Genomic DNA, 18931 nt, shown 5'->3' with positions numbered 1-18931 from the left:
TCAATTCCTCAATCCCTCACTCATCTTCTCTCCTCACTCCCAAAAACCAAAACCAATAATAATTCACTCCTTTATTCCTCAATTCACTCATTTTTGTGCTCAATACTCGTAAATTTCACTCTCCTATTGAAATTCGATTTTAGAAATGTTAATTGTGATTGAATTGAATTGAATTGTGATTGAATTGAATTGAATTGATTTTAGAATTGAATTGAATTGAATTAGAATTGCAAATTCGATTTTAGAATTGAATTGAATGTTGATTTTAGAATTGAATTGAATTGAATTGTGATTGAATTAGAATTGTGATTGAATTGAATTGAATTGTTATTGAATTAGAATGTTGGAATTGATTAATGTTAGTTTGAAATTGTGCGTTTTGTTTAAATTGAAGTTATAAAGAGGATATTGTTGATTGAATTGCAGGTGCCACGCAAAATGAGTAACAAAGGTAAACGATTTTTCGGTAAAAATCAGTTAGTAGATTGACACAAGAGTCGACGTCAACGCTAAACGTCGATGAAGATGAAAACATCGATGAAGTCTATAATTTGCAAAACTCTACAATAATTCAATTTCCGGACCCAGTCGATCCACTAACACATGTTACATTGACTAGAAACCCGAAAACTCACATCTCTCATCGTGTAAATATAGTAAGCATTTGATCGTTAAATTTGATTTCTTTAACATCATAATTTGTATTTTCTTTAATTTTAATGAATAAATATTTTGAATAAATGTTTAGGGAAGAAGGGAAGGGGGGAGATGAAATTGCGGTGTTGTTGGGCATCCGTGAACAATTGGTGGAAGAGAATGATTGCCAAATGAGATTGTTTTTAATGCATAAGAAATGAAATTTTACAATCTCCGTTTGGGTTATTGTTTCGATGTGGTTATCAAAATGCCGATCGTAGTTTGATATACGCTTTGATCGAGTGGTGGTGGGACACAACTCACACTTTCCACTTTCCACAAGGCGAGATAGGCATCACTCTAATGGATATTACTATACTACGGAATGAGCGTAGGAAGGGGAAAGGCCGTTACATTTGGAGAAGGTCGGTTCATGACTTTTGATTATGCACAACAAAGTTGGCCGAATATAAGGCCGGAGCATTGGGCTAAAGGGGGTATCAAACCCTCTATTTTTTTGTGAATGAGTTCATAGAGAAGACGAAAGAGAGTGACGAAGGTTGGTACTCGATACGGGTACAGATTGAGAGAGATATTTGAGAGCATTATATATTTACTTAATCACGTAGTGTTTCTTCCCCACGGGTGAAAGTTTACTGAGATTAGGTTGGATAGAGTATTTGATTTGGTTAGATTATTACATGCATCAGTATGATTGGGGTGGTGCTATGTTTGGAGCTTTGATTTTTTGGATCAAGCGTGTCGAGTCACAACTAATGTTGCGGATGGTCAATGTGGTGGCTTCACCCCTATTTTACAAGTAAGTTTTAAATTTTTAGTATTATAACTTTATGATAGAATTACAATTTTTAAATTACGTACAAGTTTAATTTTGATATTTGTTTTTATGATATTATTGGTAGCATGAGTACGTACCTACCATGACTCCTATTTTGAGACCGAACATGGACCGTGATATCGTCCCATGGATTAGAGCATGTATGAATGACTTTAAAGATTGCCGAACTAGTCAAGAACACCATAACATTTACTTAGATCGTAGCCAACTCGAGACTAGGTCGGCATTGACGATACAATGGACACCATAGTTTCATACTCGATATATGGAATTAAATGTTGATGATGTGGAGGGAGATACCATGGATGGTGTTTGGTTACGTGAGACGATTCACCGTGTACGTCGTTCGTATAATCTTACAATGCGCTGAATTGTCTTTGAGTTTGGAGGTATCATCGTGTGGTACCTGGGTGATAGGTGTTGGCACCAAATCGTTGGGACACCTTTCATCCCACACCTTCCTCCGGAGAGTATGTGCCCATTGGGAAGAGCCAGTCAGTGGAGGTCCTATCTTAGAATGCATGAAGGCTTGTGGCCACAAACTTCTCTATATTTAGATGTGAATGGTGACTACGATAGTTACTGGAATCGTGTCTCAAAGGGTCTTATATTGTCTGCTAACATGTATAGAGCTGCTAACATGAACTTTGTGGGACATAAGACTATTAGAAGTGATTTGCGTATCCCACACTCTGCTGAGCCTTACTTTTCATCTCAAGATCCTTACGAGTCTTTTGTTCCAGCTCCTTTTGATCCGGCTAACCCACGGAGTTATGACATAGTTACATCTCAGGGAATGCATGTCGCCATACCTATACCTCATATTGATCAAAGTTATCTTCTAAATCTTGTCCCGGATTTTAACACTCTAGATGAGGTTAGTATTTGGTTTATATTTTGAAACTTGAATTATATTTAGTTTATAGTGATGGTTTTTCTTAAAGTTATTGATTTTTTTGTAGGCTACACTTAGAGCGCGATATATCGAGTTGCAGCTAATGATGCATGGGATGCGATTCGTTTATGACTACAACTGACGAATACTATCATTATTTGGTGGCCGAGCGAGAATAGAAAAAAAAGACACATGATAGAGTCGCGTAGTTAGAAGCGCAGGTGCTAGAACTGACATTGCGAGAATCACGGCGAGCGAGTAAATCAAATAAGAGGCAAGCTGGCAAGAGTTCAAGCGGAAATTAGTTTAGAATTTGTATTTATGTGTGTTTTAATTTACTTATATGGATTTTGTTTAGTTGAATGAATTGAATCATATTTGTTTAATGAATGAATTTTGTTTAGTTGAATGGATGCGTGGATTGTTGTCTCTATTGCATGAACGAAATGGATTGGAATGGAATAAAGTGGAGTGAGTTTGTATATGAAAAGAAGAATGAGATTTGTTAGTTTTTGCGTCTGGCAGGTACAGACGGTAGAGTTTCTGCCGTCCGTCAATTTAATTAAAACGAAATACGGACGACGTAGTTTTTGCCGTCTGTACATAAATAACCAACAGACGGCAGAAACTATGCCGTCTCTCTCCCGAAAATTATTATGGTAACTTTGGTTAGATTTTTGACTCCTTTTAAATTTAAGACTTTTTTAGCCGCCCCATTATAATGATATTTTTGTATTTGGAATGCTATATTTGCTTTTAGCCCTCCATTGGACTTGGTCTTATACCCTGACATAGTGACATATACCGCTCACGCTATCGCGAAATTTTACTATGGGAAAAAAAAATGGCCAACACAACCGACTGTGTACGTGAATGCAAGGCACCCACGTGGGGAAAAATTAGGAGATAATGAATTGAGTGACGCAAAAGAAGCATTGAATACAGCGGACTACAACTCCGGACTCGGCTCACTCAAATGCACTATCCTTCTTTCTCACGGTGTTAGCATCCACCTCAAGTTCACCGTGATCCCCACATTCTCAACCATCAATCACTATGTTGTCTCCTTCGAGGTGGATCCAATGGATTTGAGGCAAGAAACACGTACAGTACTCTACCTAATTAAGCTGACAGTTCCTTCTTTTAACTTGCTGAGAAAGTCAATACGGTGGAAACTGCTGGCGGTTAATAAATTATTAGTCCTTTTTCTTCCTCAGATTCTGCTTGGTCAAAAAAACATACTTTGTCCCCTATTTCTTCTTCTTTTGTTTACACCGACCTTCACAGTTCCCCATTTGGTAAAAATACAAGTTTTTTAAATCTTGTGAAATTCTAAGAAGCAACCCCCACTTAAAGAGAGTTGCAGACATGGTCAATTATGTTGTCAACAGGTTCACAAAATACCAACCTACAGTGACGTTGTTTTTAAGTTTTTGGTAAAAGAGAACATGGTGACGTTGTGAATGGGGTGTAGATAATATCATCATTACTTACTATATTTGTGTAGTGGAGTAGAGTGGGATGGGTGCAACTCTTTATTAACTAAATATATGAGCTGCTTGTTAGCAGTATTATTTATTAGTATTTGTCTTTCAACTTTCGTTTAAGTAGTTGTCTTCAACTGTGAGAAAACGAACTCTAACCAACAAGCATTTCAGCTCAAACAATCAAAGACTCAAAAAGTGATAAACATATAATGTCATTACAAGGAACAAATACAGTTGTACTAGAAAAGGAAGTTAGTGAAGTGATGGAGGTTTCTAAGGGAAAGAACAAGGATGCTATTCAAGAAGAGAAGCCAAGTGCAACTCTTCCTTCTGTTGGGTTTGGACAACTTTTTAGATTTTCTGATAAGTTAGATTATGTGTTAATGGCTATTGGAAGTATAGGTGCAATTGTTCATGGCTGTTCATTACCAATATTTCTTCGGTTTTTCGCTGATCTTGTGAACTCTTTTGGTGCTAATGCTAACAATGTTGATAAAATGATGCAAGAAGTATTAAAGGTAGTAATGCAAACAATGTGTATATTAAGTAGTCTCTGTTGATAAAAATGGATACCCAAGGATCTTTTAATTGTTTTTGTGAATTTGCAGTTTGCATTTTACTTTCTTGTGGTTGGTGCTGCAATTTGGGCATCATCATGGGCAGGTTAGATGATTTTGTCACTGCTTCCTGTACTAATTTGGGGTTTGTTCTTTTAGTTCATCTTTTAGTTGAGTTTGTTCATATAAAATAGTTGGAATGTTGTGCAGAGATATCTTGTTGGATGTGGACTGGAGAAAGGCAAACAACAAAAATGAGGATTAAGTACTTAGAAGCTGCTCTGAACCAAGATGTACAGTACTTTGATACAGAATTTAGGACTTCGGATGTCGTTTTTGCCATTAATACCGATGCTGTGTTAGTTCAAGACGCCATTAGTGAGAAGGTAAAGAGCAGAAGAACTTCATTTGGTTCTGCATTTTCTTTTCAGTTAAAACTGATTGGGAACTTCTTTTGCAGTTGGGGAATTTTATCCATTATATGGCTACATTTGTATCTGGCTTCGTTGTGGGATTCACTGCAGTTTGGCAATTAGCTCTTGTAACACTTGGTGTTGCTCCTATCATCGCTTTGATAGGCGGTATACACGCTACTACATTGTCTAAACTCTCTTCAAAGAGCCAAGAATCTCTTTCTCAAGCAGGAACCATTGCAGAACAGGTGAAAATATTAACTATTAATGACTTAAATATGTTTTTTTGCCCCTTATTTTTGTGAAAATTTATTATCTTCAAATTCAAATGCAGTCAATACTCCAAATTCGAACAGTATTTGCTTTTGTTGGTGAATCAAGAACAATTCAGGCATACTCCTCTGCGTTAAGAATCGCGCAGAGGATTGGTTACAGGACTGGACTCGCTAAGGGAGTCGGACTGGGAGCGACATACTTCACTGTGTTTTGCTGTTATGCGCTTCTTTTGTGGTATGGAGGTTACCTAGTTAGACACCATTTCACCAATGGAGGACTTGCCATAGCAACTATGTTCTCTGTTATGATAGGTGGACTGTAAGCACTTGCTCAGAATTCCTCTTATTTTTCTATATGAAATCAATTTTAATGGAATTCATAAAAAGCTAATATGATGTTCAGGGCTTTGGCACAATCTGCACCAAGCATGCAAGCATTCGCCAAGGCAAAAGTTGCTGCTGCCAAGATTTACTGCACTATAGATCATAAACCAAGTATTGACCGTAATGCTGAAACAGGTTTGGTGTTGGATACGATTACAGGCCACTTAGAATTGAAAAATGTCGAGTTCTCATATCCATCAAGGCCAGATGTTCGAATTCTCAATGACTTCTCTCTGAATATTCCAGTTGGGAAGACCATAGCTCTAGTAGGAAGTAGTGGCTCTGGTAAGAGCACTGTTGTTTCCCTTATTGAAAGATTCTATGATCCCATTTCAGGTGAATAATTAAAGATATAATGTATTGTGTTATTCCATTAATTGAAGTTATTTCTGCTCCCTAGTCATGAATTTCATGTGTAAAGATCTCTATCAATGACTGTACAGGACAGGTTCTGCTAGATGGGCAGGACATTAAGAAGCTCAAGTTGAAATGGTTAAGGCAACAGATAGGCCTTGTGAGCCAAGAGCCTGCTTTGTTTGCTACTACTATTCAAGAAAATATACTCCTGGGCAAGCCTGAAGCTACACATGTTGAGGTTGAAGAGGCAGCTAGAGTCGCTAATGCTGACTCGTTCATCGCCAAACTTCCTGATGGCTACAACACTCAGGTTTGTCTTTCTGAACAACCTCCAGATATTTTTGCCATTCAAGGAGGTTAATGGTAAATGTATTTCTTTATGAAAACTCAAACATTTGGGATAAGACATTGTTCCTAAGAACCAACTATCTGATGTAATTCAGACTTTTTGAAGTTAGGTGTTGGATGGTTGACATTGTCCATTTTTAAATAATTAATCCAGATCTTCAGTTTGTTTCCATGTGCCATGACAGTGTCCCCAAATAGATTCTCCTGCTTTGGGCATATATCTTGATTTAGGTGATACCCTGTAAGTTGTAACACAAAAATATTGGATGCTTATTCAAGTTGCAAATTTTAAAAATGAGTCTTTGTGGTCAACTAACAAAACCTAACTTTATTAGTCAGTTCTAGGGAAGCGCTTGGTAATTGGGATAAAATATTATCAGTCAACATGTGTACTATTGACATAGATAATTAATTCAAGTAAGCATTGTCAGCTTTCAGTCATGTTCTTGCTTTATAAAAAAAAAAAATCATGTTCTTGGAGTATACTATCGACATACTGAAGTGGCAGAGAATCTCCCAGGACTTATCATGGAAACAAAATTTCAAGAAGATTAAAAGTCTAACACGGTATGGATTCCGTTTCAAAGGGACAAGTAACCAATTCCCTTTTTGTTCCGAAAAGAAGTTCATATATCCGTAGCAATCATAAATTAAGAGACCAATAGAAGGGATTGCAAATACACCGTAAAAATGTGGAATGACGTACTTGGTTCTAGAAGTAACTCTCTTTTATTAATGTTAATTTAAACATTCATTTACATTAGATAATTGAAGACGGTTTGTGGATATTTCAGGTAGGAGAAAGAGGGTTGCAGCTCTCTGGAGGTCAGAAGCAGAGGATTGCTATTGCCAGAGCAATGCTTAAGAACCCGACGATACTTCTCTTGGATGAGGCAACAAGTGCATTGGACTCGGAATCAGAGAAGTTGGTGCAGGAAGCGCTTGACCGTTTCATGATTGGAAGAACAACTCTTGTGATTGCCCACAGGCTCTCCACCATCCGAAAAGCTGACCTTGTAGCAGTCCTGCAGCAAGGGAGCGTTTCTGAAATTGGTACTCATGATGAGCTCTTTGCAAAAGGTGACAGTAGTGTTTATGCTAAGCTCATTCGCATGCAAGAAATGGCACATGAAAATGCTATCAACAATGCTAGAAAGAGTAGTGCAAGGTAGCTTCCAGAAATCCCTATCAAGAATTCTTGGCGTTTGGTTTTTGGAATCTCACAATCGTATTTCCCAAGTGTCTGTTCAAAGTTCTTGATTTTTCTACTGAATGGTACTTTATTAAACTCTTCTAAAATCATACATCTTGAGCAGGCCTTCTAGTGCCAGAAACTCGGTAAGCTCTCCAATCATTGCCCGGAATTCGTCCTATGGTCGATCACCATACTCACGCAGGCTCTCTGATTTCTCCAACTCTGAGTTTAGCCTTTCCATTGATGGTGGTCACTCCAGTTACAGGCTTGAGAAGCTTGCTTTCAAGAAACAAGCCAGCTCCTTTTGGCGCCTTGTGAAGATGAACTCCCCTGAATGGAAATATGCATTAATTGGTTCGATTGGTTCCATCGTTTGTGGATCCATTAGTGCACTCTTTGCCTATGTCCTCAGTGCCGTCCTCAGTGTCTACTACAGCCAAGACCATGCTTACATGCGCCGAGAGATTGGAAAGTACTGTTATTTACTGATTGGAGTCTCCTCGGCTGCCTTCCTCTTTAACACACTTCAGAATTTCTTCTGGGATGTTGTGGGGGAAAATCTTACAAAGCGAGTGAGGGAGAAGATGCTGACAGCAGTATTGAATAACGAAATGGCTTGGTTTGACAAAGAAGATAATGAGAGTGCTAGAATGGCTGCAAGGTTGGCACTTGATGCCAACAATGTACGTTCAGCAATTGGGGACCGGATTTCAGTGATCATGCAAAATTCTGCCCTCATGCTTGTTGCTTGCACGGCAGGATTTGTTTTGCAGTGGCGCCTTGCACTTGTTCTTGTAGCTGTCTTTCCCGTAGTTGTTGCTGCCACTGTCTTGCAGGTTTGTGTTTCGAAGTCTCTCCTATACAAACACATTGTGCCATACATCCAAATCTTATTTAACTGAAGATCCAATTTTTAAAAGGATAGTCTGTGTAACATTTTGCAGAAAATGTTCATGAAAGGCTTTTCTGGTGATTTAGAAGCTGCTCACACAAAGTCAACACAGTTAGCAGCCGAGGCTGTGGCTAATGTAAGAACTGTTGCTGCTTTCAATTCGGAGGCACAGATAGTTGGTCTCTTCTCAGCCAACCTTCAAACGCCCCTACGGCGCTGCTTCTGGAAGGGGCAGATAGCTGGAACTGGCTTTGGGGTAGCCCAATTCTTACTCTATGCCTCCTATGCACTTGGGTTATGGTATGCTTCCTGGCTAGTGAAACATGGTATATCTGACTTCTCAAAAACGATTCGCGTCTTCATGGTACTCATGGTGTCAGCTAATGGTGCTGCTGAAACTCTAACCCTTGCTCCTGACTTCATCAAGGGTGGTCGTGCCATGCACTCTGTCTTTGAACTCTTAGACCGCAAGACTGAAATTGAGCCTGATGATCACGATGCTACCCCTGTTCCTGAAAAATTACGAGGGGAGATTGAATTCAAGCACATTGACTTTTCGTACCCATCTCGTCCAGATATTCCTGTATTCCGTGACCTTACTCTACGCGCTCGTGCAGGAAAGACATTGGCCCTCGTTGGCCCCAGTGGCTGTGGGAAAAGCTCTGTCATTGCACTCGCACTACGATTCTATGAGCCAACATCCGGGCGGGTAGTGATTGATGGAAAGGATATTCGTAAATACAATCTTAGATCGTTAAGACAACACATTGCAATGGTTCCTCAGGAGCCATGTTTATTTGCTGCTACCATATACGACAACATTGCATATGGGCATGATTCTGCAACGGAAACTGAGATCATTGAGGCTGCTACTCAAGCAAATGCTCATAAATTCATCTCGGCATTGCCTAATGGATACCGCACTTGGGTTGGTGAGAGAGGAGTCCAATTATCAGGTGGACAAAGGCAAAGAATTGCTATTGCTCGAGCCTTTCTAAGGAAAGCAGAGATAATGCTACTAGATGAAGCAACCAGTGCACTTGACGCCGAGTCAGAAAAGTTCATCCAAGAGGCACTTGAGCGTGCACGATCAGGACGTACTACCATTGTTGTTGCGCACCGTCTTGCAACAATAAGAAATGCACATGTAATTGCTGTGATCGATGATGGGAAGGTGGCAGAGCAAGGGTCTCATTTGCATCTCATGAATCATTGCCCAGATGGGAGTTACGCCAGAATGATACAAATGCAACGATTTTCACATCAAAGTGTGGGAATAGCACCAGGCTCAAGTTCGTTGACAAAATCTCAACAAGAGGAAGAGCTTGGAAAGTGATGGAAATGACAAACGCTCAGCCTCTTGTCCTAATTTTGTTTCCTACAGAAAATCTATTGTGTAATATAATTATATTTATGTTTCTACAAATTGAGATCATGAGTCTCTGATTTAAGCAATGATGTTAGATTTAGATTCCAAAAGGATGACTATAGTCTATAGCAGAAACAAATAATTATCAGCCACGACCCTAACAATTTACTATCAGCCAAAACATAAGGACATTTCATCCTAATTAAAAACTACAAGCTTGTACTAAGATTTCCCTCAAACCAAAACATCATCATAGATTCATAGTCCATAGAACAAGGCGTAAATAACTTTTAACTCACAATACACGAACACAAATACATGGTAGGCTGGTAATCAATATATTATATGTATATTATTCAATTATTCTTATTTTTCTGAATGATTTTCTTGGAATGACTTTCTAAGCTAAGACTCTAAAACCATAAATTTGGACACCAAGGAATTATCAACCCTAAACTCTAGAACCTTTCTAAATTACTAGTTACTGCTTTTAACATCCCCTGTAATTTGTATTCTCAAATTATTTTCAGCATTATCCATGCAATGAGGCCGACTCCATCACCATCTTATTCATGTACATATCAGAATCTGCATATAATTCACATGCCCAAGTCTTTAGCTCAATTATTATTTTGCTACCTTTTCTCCCCACTCTAAGTAGGCCACGCAATGGATTATTGCAATAATTATTTGGCACGACATTAGTTATTTTTCGATCATAAAGTGAAGGTGATGCGTAACCAACTCAATGCCTGACAGAAATGTACCATGTCCATCAACATTCGATCATGATCGAAACTTGACTAGATATTTTGGACCACAGCCACTAACACTGCTCAAGCTATCAACTCTAAATAATTTTGTGGAAAAGAATAGAAGAGGAAAATGTGTAAGTTGGGCATATGCATATGCTGAGAATTGAGTTGTATGAAAAGGGAGAGGGGCAGCACTTGGATTGGGTTCATCCGTTCATGTGTTAGATGACCCCGCACGCACATGTAGGAGGAGGCTTGAAACAGATAACAAATGGAAACATGAGTAAATTAAAAGAAGAAAGAAGGGATAAAGACAATCAAGTCATCCATTTCCTTTCACTCAATTGTTTGCTGTTGGAAGAGAAGATGCGCTGCTGTTTGATCATGACTTGTGAGAACTGAGAAGAACCGAACTTCTTTAATCCTTCTTTTTATGATGCGAGTGTTCTAGTATTGATAGGTTGGGGGAAACCATATGGAAAAGAAGTAAGTGGGAAAGTGGTGCAAATGCAAGTACTGATGTAGACTATAAACGAGAGGTTTTATTTTGATCCAATACTAAGCTTTATTTATTTGTACACAATTCATTATTTACATATGCCTCTAGCATCATTCATTACATTAATTCTTTTTTTTTTTGGTAAATTCATTACATCAATTCATAAACGAGAGATTGTACATGGTATATCAGTCTGATGAAAATCATGATGAAATAGGGGACAGTGAGCCGTTCATGGTCACTGTCGATTGATAGTACCAAATTATAGTGAACGCTGCCAATCTTACTCATAGTAAGCCTATTGTGCTCTATATAAAATCATTTATTCTAAAATCCTACTTTATCACAGTTATCAAAGCATTTTTCCATGCTCTGAGCACAAGTGGTGTCAGTGATTAGAAATCTGATTAACGTTTTGGGTGGTACATTTTTCATATTAAATTTCATGCCTATATTTGCAAACCATACCAACCTGATGGTAAAGTTTCAAGCTCACATATTAACAGATCATACCAAACTGTTGGGTGTGACTGTGTGAGCCCTCTCACCATGTGGCATGAATTGATATTGTTCATGTGAACAGGTGAAGGGGCGGTCACGCTCAGAGTACGCGCGCCCGCGCTCTAGTATGGAAAAAAGAAGATAGTTTTTTTTTCTTGTGTTTTTTGAAACAAGTTACTGGAAGTTGGGGGTGTTCCGCGCTCAAGTTGGTCTTGCCCAAGGCGTGCTCTAGCATTTACACAGTAAGTTTCGGACTTTCATTTTTCGATGAAATTTCAGATTTTATATAAACCAAAATTAGGTTTTCAGTAAATTTGATTTGAATAGAAACCCAATTTTGAGAGCAACTAAAATTGAGAGGAAACCCTTGTAAATAGAAAAAATTTATAAAGAGAGAAGAGAGATCTAGTAAGTTGGAGAGACTTGAGAGAAGTGATTATTGTAATTTTCATTCCCACACTTATAAAATGATTTGCTCTTGTGAAAATAGACATCATTAGCCGAACCACATTATATATTGTGTCTCATTGCGGTAAGTTAATTTACATTGTTATTGTTTGTTTGTGATAATAAATTCCATAGCTTAGGTTGTCGTTGTTGGTTGTAGTTGAAGTTTAGATTTTTTATTAGAGTAATAGATTGTCCAAGTGCAAACTATCTTAGTGGGGATCGATTGGTATCATTTTTCTCAATAAGTGGTATCAGATCCATGGTTAGATTAATCACAAAGATTGTTATCCAAATCTTGCTTGGAAGGTGTTTGATAAAATTCCTAAAAAAAAATTTGAGTTGAAATAACTTGTTGAGATGAATCATTCTATAAACACTCGCATAACTAGTCTAAATAGAGGTAATTACACTATTTGGAAAGCCAAGATGGAAGACTTGCTTTATTGCAAGGACTTGGCATAACCCATTGAGAATGGAGGAGTAAAACCGACAGAAGTATCCGATGCAAATTGGAAGATGCTTGATAGAAAAACTATTTGGTACATTTGATAGTGGATTGACGATAGTGTCTTCCACTATGTATCCTATATCTCAAGAGACTACCGCTTTTAGCTTGTGGAAGAAATTGGAAGACCTTTACGAGAGAAAGTCTACAGGCAACAAAGTGTTACCCATTAAGAAGTTTGCTAACTCAAAGTATAAAGAATATTATTCAATATTTGAACATCTTAATGACGTACAAAATATCATCAATCAGTTGCATTTGATGAATATTCATATGAGTGATGAAGTTGAGGCTTTGTTACTATTAAACTCTCTACCCGACAGTTGGGAGACTTTGACAGTTTCTCCTGGCGGAGCCGTTACAGATGGAATCGTTTCAATGGAAATGGTTACCGGGGCATTGTTGAATGAGGAGACAAGAAGGGGTTCACGAAGCAGCTCCTCTCACTCAGAAATCCTTGTCACAGAGAAGCGGGGGAGAGGTAAGAGTAGAAAACCATCTCATTCTAGAGGTGATGACATAAGTAAATCTAGGGGTGAAACTAGAACTCCTAAGACAGAGAGACAATGTTACTATTGTGCCACCAAAAATCACTTCAGATATGAGTGTAGAACACTGAAGAGAGATGAGAAGAATAATTGTGTACATGAAGACATGGTAAAAAGGAACGGAAGCATAAACCGAAATACTACAACAATAGCAGACGATGATTTAGTGGGGATTGTGTCAAATTGTGGTGAGTGTTGTGTTAGTATCTCATGTCAAGATATATAGTGGGTGATAGATATCGGAGCGTCCTATCACGTCACACCGCACAGGAGTTTCTTCACTACCTACATATATGGTGAATTTGGTGAGGTAAAGATGGAGTCTCGAAGATTATAGATATTGGTGATGTTCATGTAGAAACCAATGTCGACTACACCTTGTCACTGAAGGATGTAAAACATGTTCCTGACATTCGACTAAGCCTAATTTCCGCTGAAAAGTTAGATGATGATGGGTTCCAAAGCTCGTTTGGTAATGGGGTATGTAAACTAAGCAAATGTTCTTTTGTGGTAGCCAAAGGGAAGAAGAGTTGCTCGCTTTACAAGACACAAGTTAGTTTGTGTAAAGTAGAGTTAAATGTGGTACAAGAAGAAGCTTCCACCGAACTATGTCATAAGAGATTGTGTTATATGAGAAAGAAAGGCATGAAAGTTCTTGTCAATCAAAAGGCCTTGCCAAACATCAAATGTACGCATTTAAATAGATGAACTCATTGTTTGGTTGGAAAACAACATAGGGTGTCTTTCCAAAGATTCTCCTCTCACCGAAAGGAAAATATTCTTGAGCTTGTACACTTGGATTTATGTGGTCCTATGAAAGTGAAGTCCTATGGGAGAGCTTTGTACTTCTTGACTTTCATTGATGACGCGTCAAGAAAGATATGGGCATATAGTCTGAAGACTAAGGATGAAGTTCTTGGTGTGTTCAAGATTTTTCATAGCATGGTGGAAAGAGAGACAGGGAAGCCTTTAAAGTGTATTCATTCAGATAATGGGAGAGAGTACATTGGGTCGTTTGAAGAGTATTATAAGAGTCATGAGATTTGTCATGAGTAGATAGTTCCCAAGACACCGCAGTAAAATGGTATAGCTGAGAGAATGAACTGTACCATTATAGAGAGGATGAGATGCATATGCATTGTCTCACTCTAAGTTACCAAGGAGTTACTGGGTAGAAGCAATGCGTACAGTCGTACATGTAATCAACGTATCGCCTTCAAAGTCTATGAATAGTGATTATCCAGAGAGAGTATGACAGGCAGAGATGTTAATTGTGGATGCTTGAAGGTATTTGGGTGCAAAGCATTTATTTATATTCCCAATGATGAGAGATTAAAACTTGATGATAAAGCCAAGTAGTGTATTTTTCTGGGTTACGGGGATGAGAAGTTTGGTTACAAACTTTATGATCCGATCAATAAGAAGGTAATCCGAAGTCGAGATGTTGTGTTATTGGAAGACCAAATAATAACAGACTTTGAGAATAGTGAGAAGCTAGAAGCTTTCATTGATGATCTTGTAGATTTTGAACCAGAAGTTCATACTGTGGAACGAGATGTAGAAGGCATTAAGAATGCAGAGAACTATGGGTTTGAAGCTCATGATGATGATCTTATTGCACATGATTGGATTGAACCTATTGATATAGAAGATGCAGGTGAAGTGCATGAACCACCACATGAGCAAGCAGAAATACATCCTCCTCAGCTATAAGAAGATGAGGTTAGGAGATCCGAGAGAGAAAGACAAGCTTCAACCAGGTACCCACCACATACATATGTTTTACTATTTGATGGTGGAGAATCTATGTACTATCAAGATGCTCTTGAGGGTATAGACAAAGAGAAGTGGTTGAAGGTCATGCAAGATGAGATAGGTTCTTTGCATAAGAATCACACTTATGACTTAGTTGAGAAACCGAAAGGAAGAAAAGTTTTCAAGAATAAGTGGATCTTAAAAGTCAAACATGAAGAGAATAATCCACATCCAAGACACAAAGCTCGCCTTGTTGTGAAGGGATTCGGTCAAAGAAAATGTATTGACTTTGATGAATTTTTTCCTCTTGTAGTTAAGATGACTTCTATTAGAGTGGTATTGGGTTTGGTTGCAAGTATGAACCTAGAGGTTGAGCAACTAGATGCCAAGACAACTTATCTTCATAGAGATCTTGAGGAAGATGTCTACATGGACCAACCAGAGGGTTTTGAGGTCAGAGGCAAGGAGCATTTGGTATGCAAGCTAAGAAAGAGTTTGTATGGCTTGAAGTAGGCACCGAGACAGTGATACATAAAATTTGAGTCCTTTATGGTGAAGCAAGGCTACACTAAGTCTGTTTCCGATCACTGTGTGTTTGTTCAGAAGTTTCCAGATGGGGATTTCATAGTGCTCTTGTTGTATGTGAATAATATGTTGATAGTTGACGAAAATATCAACAAGATATCCAAGTTGAAGAAATACTTGAGTAAGTCCTTTGAGATAAAAAATTTGGGCCAAGCAAAACAGATACTTGATATAAAGAGTGGGAAGTTGTGACTTTCTCAATAAAGCTATATTGAGAAGGTGTTGAAGAGATTCAACATGGACCAAACGAAGTCAGTCAGTTGTCCGCTTGGTGGCCAGTTCCGCATAACCAAATATATGTGTCCAAAGAGTGAGCATGAGAAGAACGAAATGCAAAAGACTCCTTATGCTTCCGCAGTGGGCAACTTGATATATGCAATAGTGTGTACAAGATCGGATATTGCTTTCGTCATTAGTGTTGTAAGCCAATTTCTATCAAATCCGGGTAAAAAACATTGGGAAGGTATTAAGTGGGTATTAAGATATCTCACAGGCACTTCTAAGGCTTGTTTGTATTTTGGTGGAAGTAATACCTTATTTGAAAGCTACATAGATGAAGACATGACATGTGATGTTGACTCGATGTCCACTTCCGGTTATCTATTTACTTATGCAGGAGAGCAGTTTATTGTCAATCGAAGTTGCAAAAGTATGTTGCCCTCTCTACTACAGAAGCTGAGTATATTGCAGCCACTGAGTGTTGCAAATAGATACTATGAATGAAGATGTTCTTAAATAAATTAGTGCTAAAACAGAACCAGTTTGTAGTTTTGTATGACAATCAACCATCAATTTGAACAAGAATTCGAGTTTTGAGAAAAATTACTAGAGGAGATTAAATTCAAGCACATTGACTTTTCGTACCCCTCTCGTCCATATATTCGTGTATTCCGTGACCTTACTCTACGCGCTCGTGCAGGAAAGACATTGGCTCTCGTTGGCCCCAGTGGCTGTGGGAAAAGTTCTGACATTGGCTCTCGTTGGCACTACGATTCTATGAGCCAACATCTGGGCGGGAAAGGATATTCGTAAATGCAATCTTAGATCGTTAAGACAACACATTGCAATGGTTCCTCAGGAGCCATGTTTATTTGCTGCTACCATATACGACAACATTGCATATGGGCATGATTCTGCAACGGAAACTGAGATCATTCAGGTTGCTACTCAAGCAAATGCTCATAAATTCATCTCGGCATTGCCTAATGGATACCGCACTTGGGTTGGTGAGGGAGGAGTTCAATTATCAGGTGGACAAAGGCAAAGAATTGCTATTGCTCGAGCCTTTCTAAGGAAAGCAGAGATAATGCTACTGGATGAAGCAACCAGTGCACTTGATGCCGAGTCAGAAAAGTTCATCCAAGAGGCACTTGAGCGTGCACGATCAGGATGTACTACCATTGTTGTTGTGCACCGTCTTGCAACAATAAGAAATGCACATGTAATTGCTGTGATCGATGATGGGAAGGTGGCAGAGCAAGGGTCTCATTTGCATCTCATGAATCATTGCCCAGATGGGAGTTACGCCAGAATGATACAAATGCAACGATTTTCACATCAAAGTGTGGGAATAGCACCAGGCTCAAGTTCGTTGACAAAATCTCAACAAGAGGAAGAGCTTGGAAAGTGATGGAAATGACAAACGCTCAGCCTCTTGTCCTAATTTTGTTTCCTACAGAAAATCTATTGTGTAATATAATTATATTTATGTTTCTACAAATTGAGATCATGAGTCTCTGATTTAAGCAATGATGTTAGATTTAGATTCCAAAAGGATGCCTATAGTCTATAGCAGAAACAAATAATTATCAGCCACGACCCTAACAATTTACTATCAGCCAAAACATAAGGACATTTCATCCTAATTAAAAACTACAAGCTTGTACTAAGATTTCCCTCAAACCAAAACATCACCATAGAACAAGGCGTATATAACTTTTACGAAAATAGTAACTTTTAACGCACAATACTCGAACAGTTCATATTGATCATCCAAAATTCCAAATTGACCGAAGGGCGAAGGATATGGCCGGGGGCAGATAAGTAATTTAACTAACTAATTAAACCCAAAACAAAAAAAAAAAAAAAAATCACCCGACCTCTTCTCTTTCTCCTCCTAAGTCCTAACCCAAACGTATTTCTTCATATCTCGTCCTCTCTCTCTCTCTCCTTAGAAACTCAAACTAAATAACAAGGAAGAAGAACGTTCCCTGTCTCACTGAAAATAACCTCTCTCTCTCTCTCTCCCCGACGAAAATGAGCGAAAATGTGACTCTGAACAAGAAGAAAAGTTCTAATCTTGTAGCTGAAATTTTGGAACAGTGAAACTGAGAATTTGGATAAGTTTAAGTTTTTGTTTTTTGTTAAATAATTGACTTTAAGTGGAGGTTTTAGGTATATTAATTGAAGGAAATGCACAACAATGTCGTAGGTAGAAAATGAACGACAATTAACGCTTGTAGTTCGAAAATATAATCTCAAGGCATTGGACTTACATTATCTGGTTTGCAATCATGTAGACTAATAATTATATTTTCACACTGACTAATAATTCCATTTTCACACAGACTCCAATAATTTTGCAGCATTAAATTGTATATGCCTGAACCTTGCCAGCTACGTTGTATTATTTGTGCTTTTCTTTTGGATATGACCAATAACCACAATAACATATTCCAAATTAATATAATTTTCTTTTTTCAGTATTTTTCTTTGTATGAGCTGTTGCTCACATTTTGGGTTATATGTTATACAGAAATGGAGACAACTGTAAGTGGGGCATCCGGTATTGAAGAACATCTAGTTGGGTCTTCTTCCAATAAATCCCTAGATAAAGGCATGCAGAAATTAGTTACTCCATATATAGGTATGATTTTTAAAAGTGTTGATGAAGCAAATAATTACTACAAAGAGTATAGTAAACAAGAAGGATTTGAGACTTGTGTTCAGACTACAGATAAGAAACTAGCTTTCGAACCCGTTCTACGAACGGGTGCTGTTATATTAAATTGTTATGAAAATATTAGCAACTGTGTAGAACTATGAGATATGATTATTATATTGATCATGTTACAACTCTTTTTATGTTACAAGAACTCTCCATTAAAATCCCCTCGCATTACACTTGCTCAATCCCCACTCCCCCCCTTGTTACAGTTCCTTCCCTTTCTTCTCTCGCTCTCTCTCCCTTGGACCCTATCCCCCCTCTTTCTCTCTTGATGGCCCCTTCTTTCCCTTCTCCTCACTTTCTCTTTATATCCTTCCCCTTTCTCCATCCGAGCCCTCCACCTGTCCCCCCATCTCGCGGTCCCATTCTCTCGGCGTGTAGGGTTTCAAATCTTTGCGACACGCGTGACCTAGCTTCTATCCCATACAACTGCGGTATACTATCTTCCGCTTAACTTCGGGTGCATCCTCTCCTTGACTCTTTTGGGCCCCGATACTACCACTTCTGAGATGCCCCCTCTCGAGTCGCGACCATTTGGTGATCGAGGGGTCGAGAGTCTCGGATATCACGTTTCCCTCCGCGGTTCCCCACGATCCTTTTTCCTTGCTGTACTCACGAGTCCCATCACCATTATAGCCTGCAACCCCTCGTTTCTTGCGCGTCCACGCGTCACTCCTTGACTGATCCCTTTTAGTGTCGCCTCGATTTCAGCCCCTCCC

General features: G+C 38.6%; 1 protein-coding gene and 1 pseudogene across 3 annotated transcripts; both read left to right on the top strand.

Annotated features, from left to right (window-relative positions):
- Nucleotides 1-3378: 3378 nt before the first annotated feature.
- On the top strand, nucleotides 3379-9777 carry LOC147482360 (ABC transporter B family member 1-like). The gene is made up of 10 exons (XM_086579677.1): nucleotides 3379-4395; nucleotides 4486-4540; nucleotides 4645-4820; nucleotides 4895-5095; nucleotides 5182-5441; nucleotides 5526-5842; nucleotides 5950-6173; nucleotides 7006-7379; nucleotides 7528-8242; nucleotides 8351-9777. Exons 1-10 carry the CDS (start codon nucleotides 4087-4089, stop codon nucleotides 9632-9634), a joined length of 3915 nt encoding a protein of 1304 aa, XP_086435803.1. The 5' UTR covers nucleotides 3379-4086; the 3' UTR covers nucleotides 9635-9777.
- Nucleotides 9778-10347: 570 nt separating this feature from the next.
- LOC147482359 (ABC transporter B family member 1 pseudogene) lies at nucleotides 10348-18305 on the top strand (annotated as a pseudogene). 2 transcript variants are annotated; one of them, XR_015206685.1, is made up of 3 exons: nucleotides 10348-10961; nucleotides 11505-11664; nucleotides 16185-17041. The product of XR_015206685.1 is annotated as an ABC transporter B family member 1 pseudogene, transcript variant X1 (transcript). The 2 variants fall into 2 exon arrangements; XR_015206686.1 differs by lacking the exon at nucleotides 16185-17041 and adding an exon at nucleotides 18021-18305 and having other exon boundaries at nucleotides 10384-10961.
- The last annotated feature ends 626 nt before the right edge of the window (nucleotides 18306-18931 follow it).

This window comes from Coptis chinensis, chromosome 8, assembly GCF_015680905.1.
Source record: "Coptis chinensis isolate HL-2020 chromosome 8, ASM1568090v1, whole genome shotgun sequence".
Taxonomy (NCBI): Eukaryota; Viridiplantae; Streptophyta; class Magnoliopsida; order Ranunculales; family Ranunculaceae; genus Coptis; species Coptis chinensis.
The sequence above is the reverse complement of the archived record's forward strand: the minus strand, read 5'-3'. Positions and strand labels throughout refer to the sequence as shown.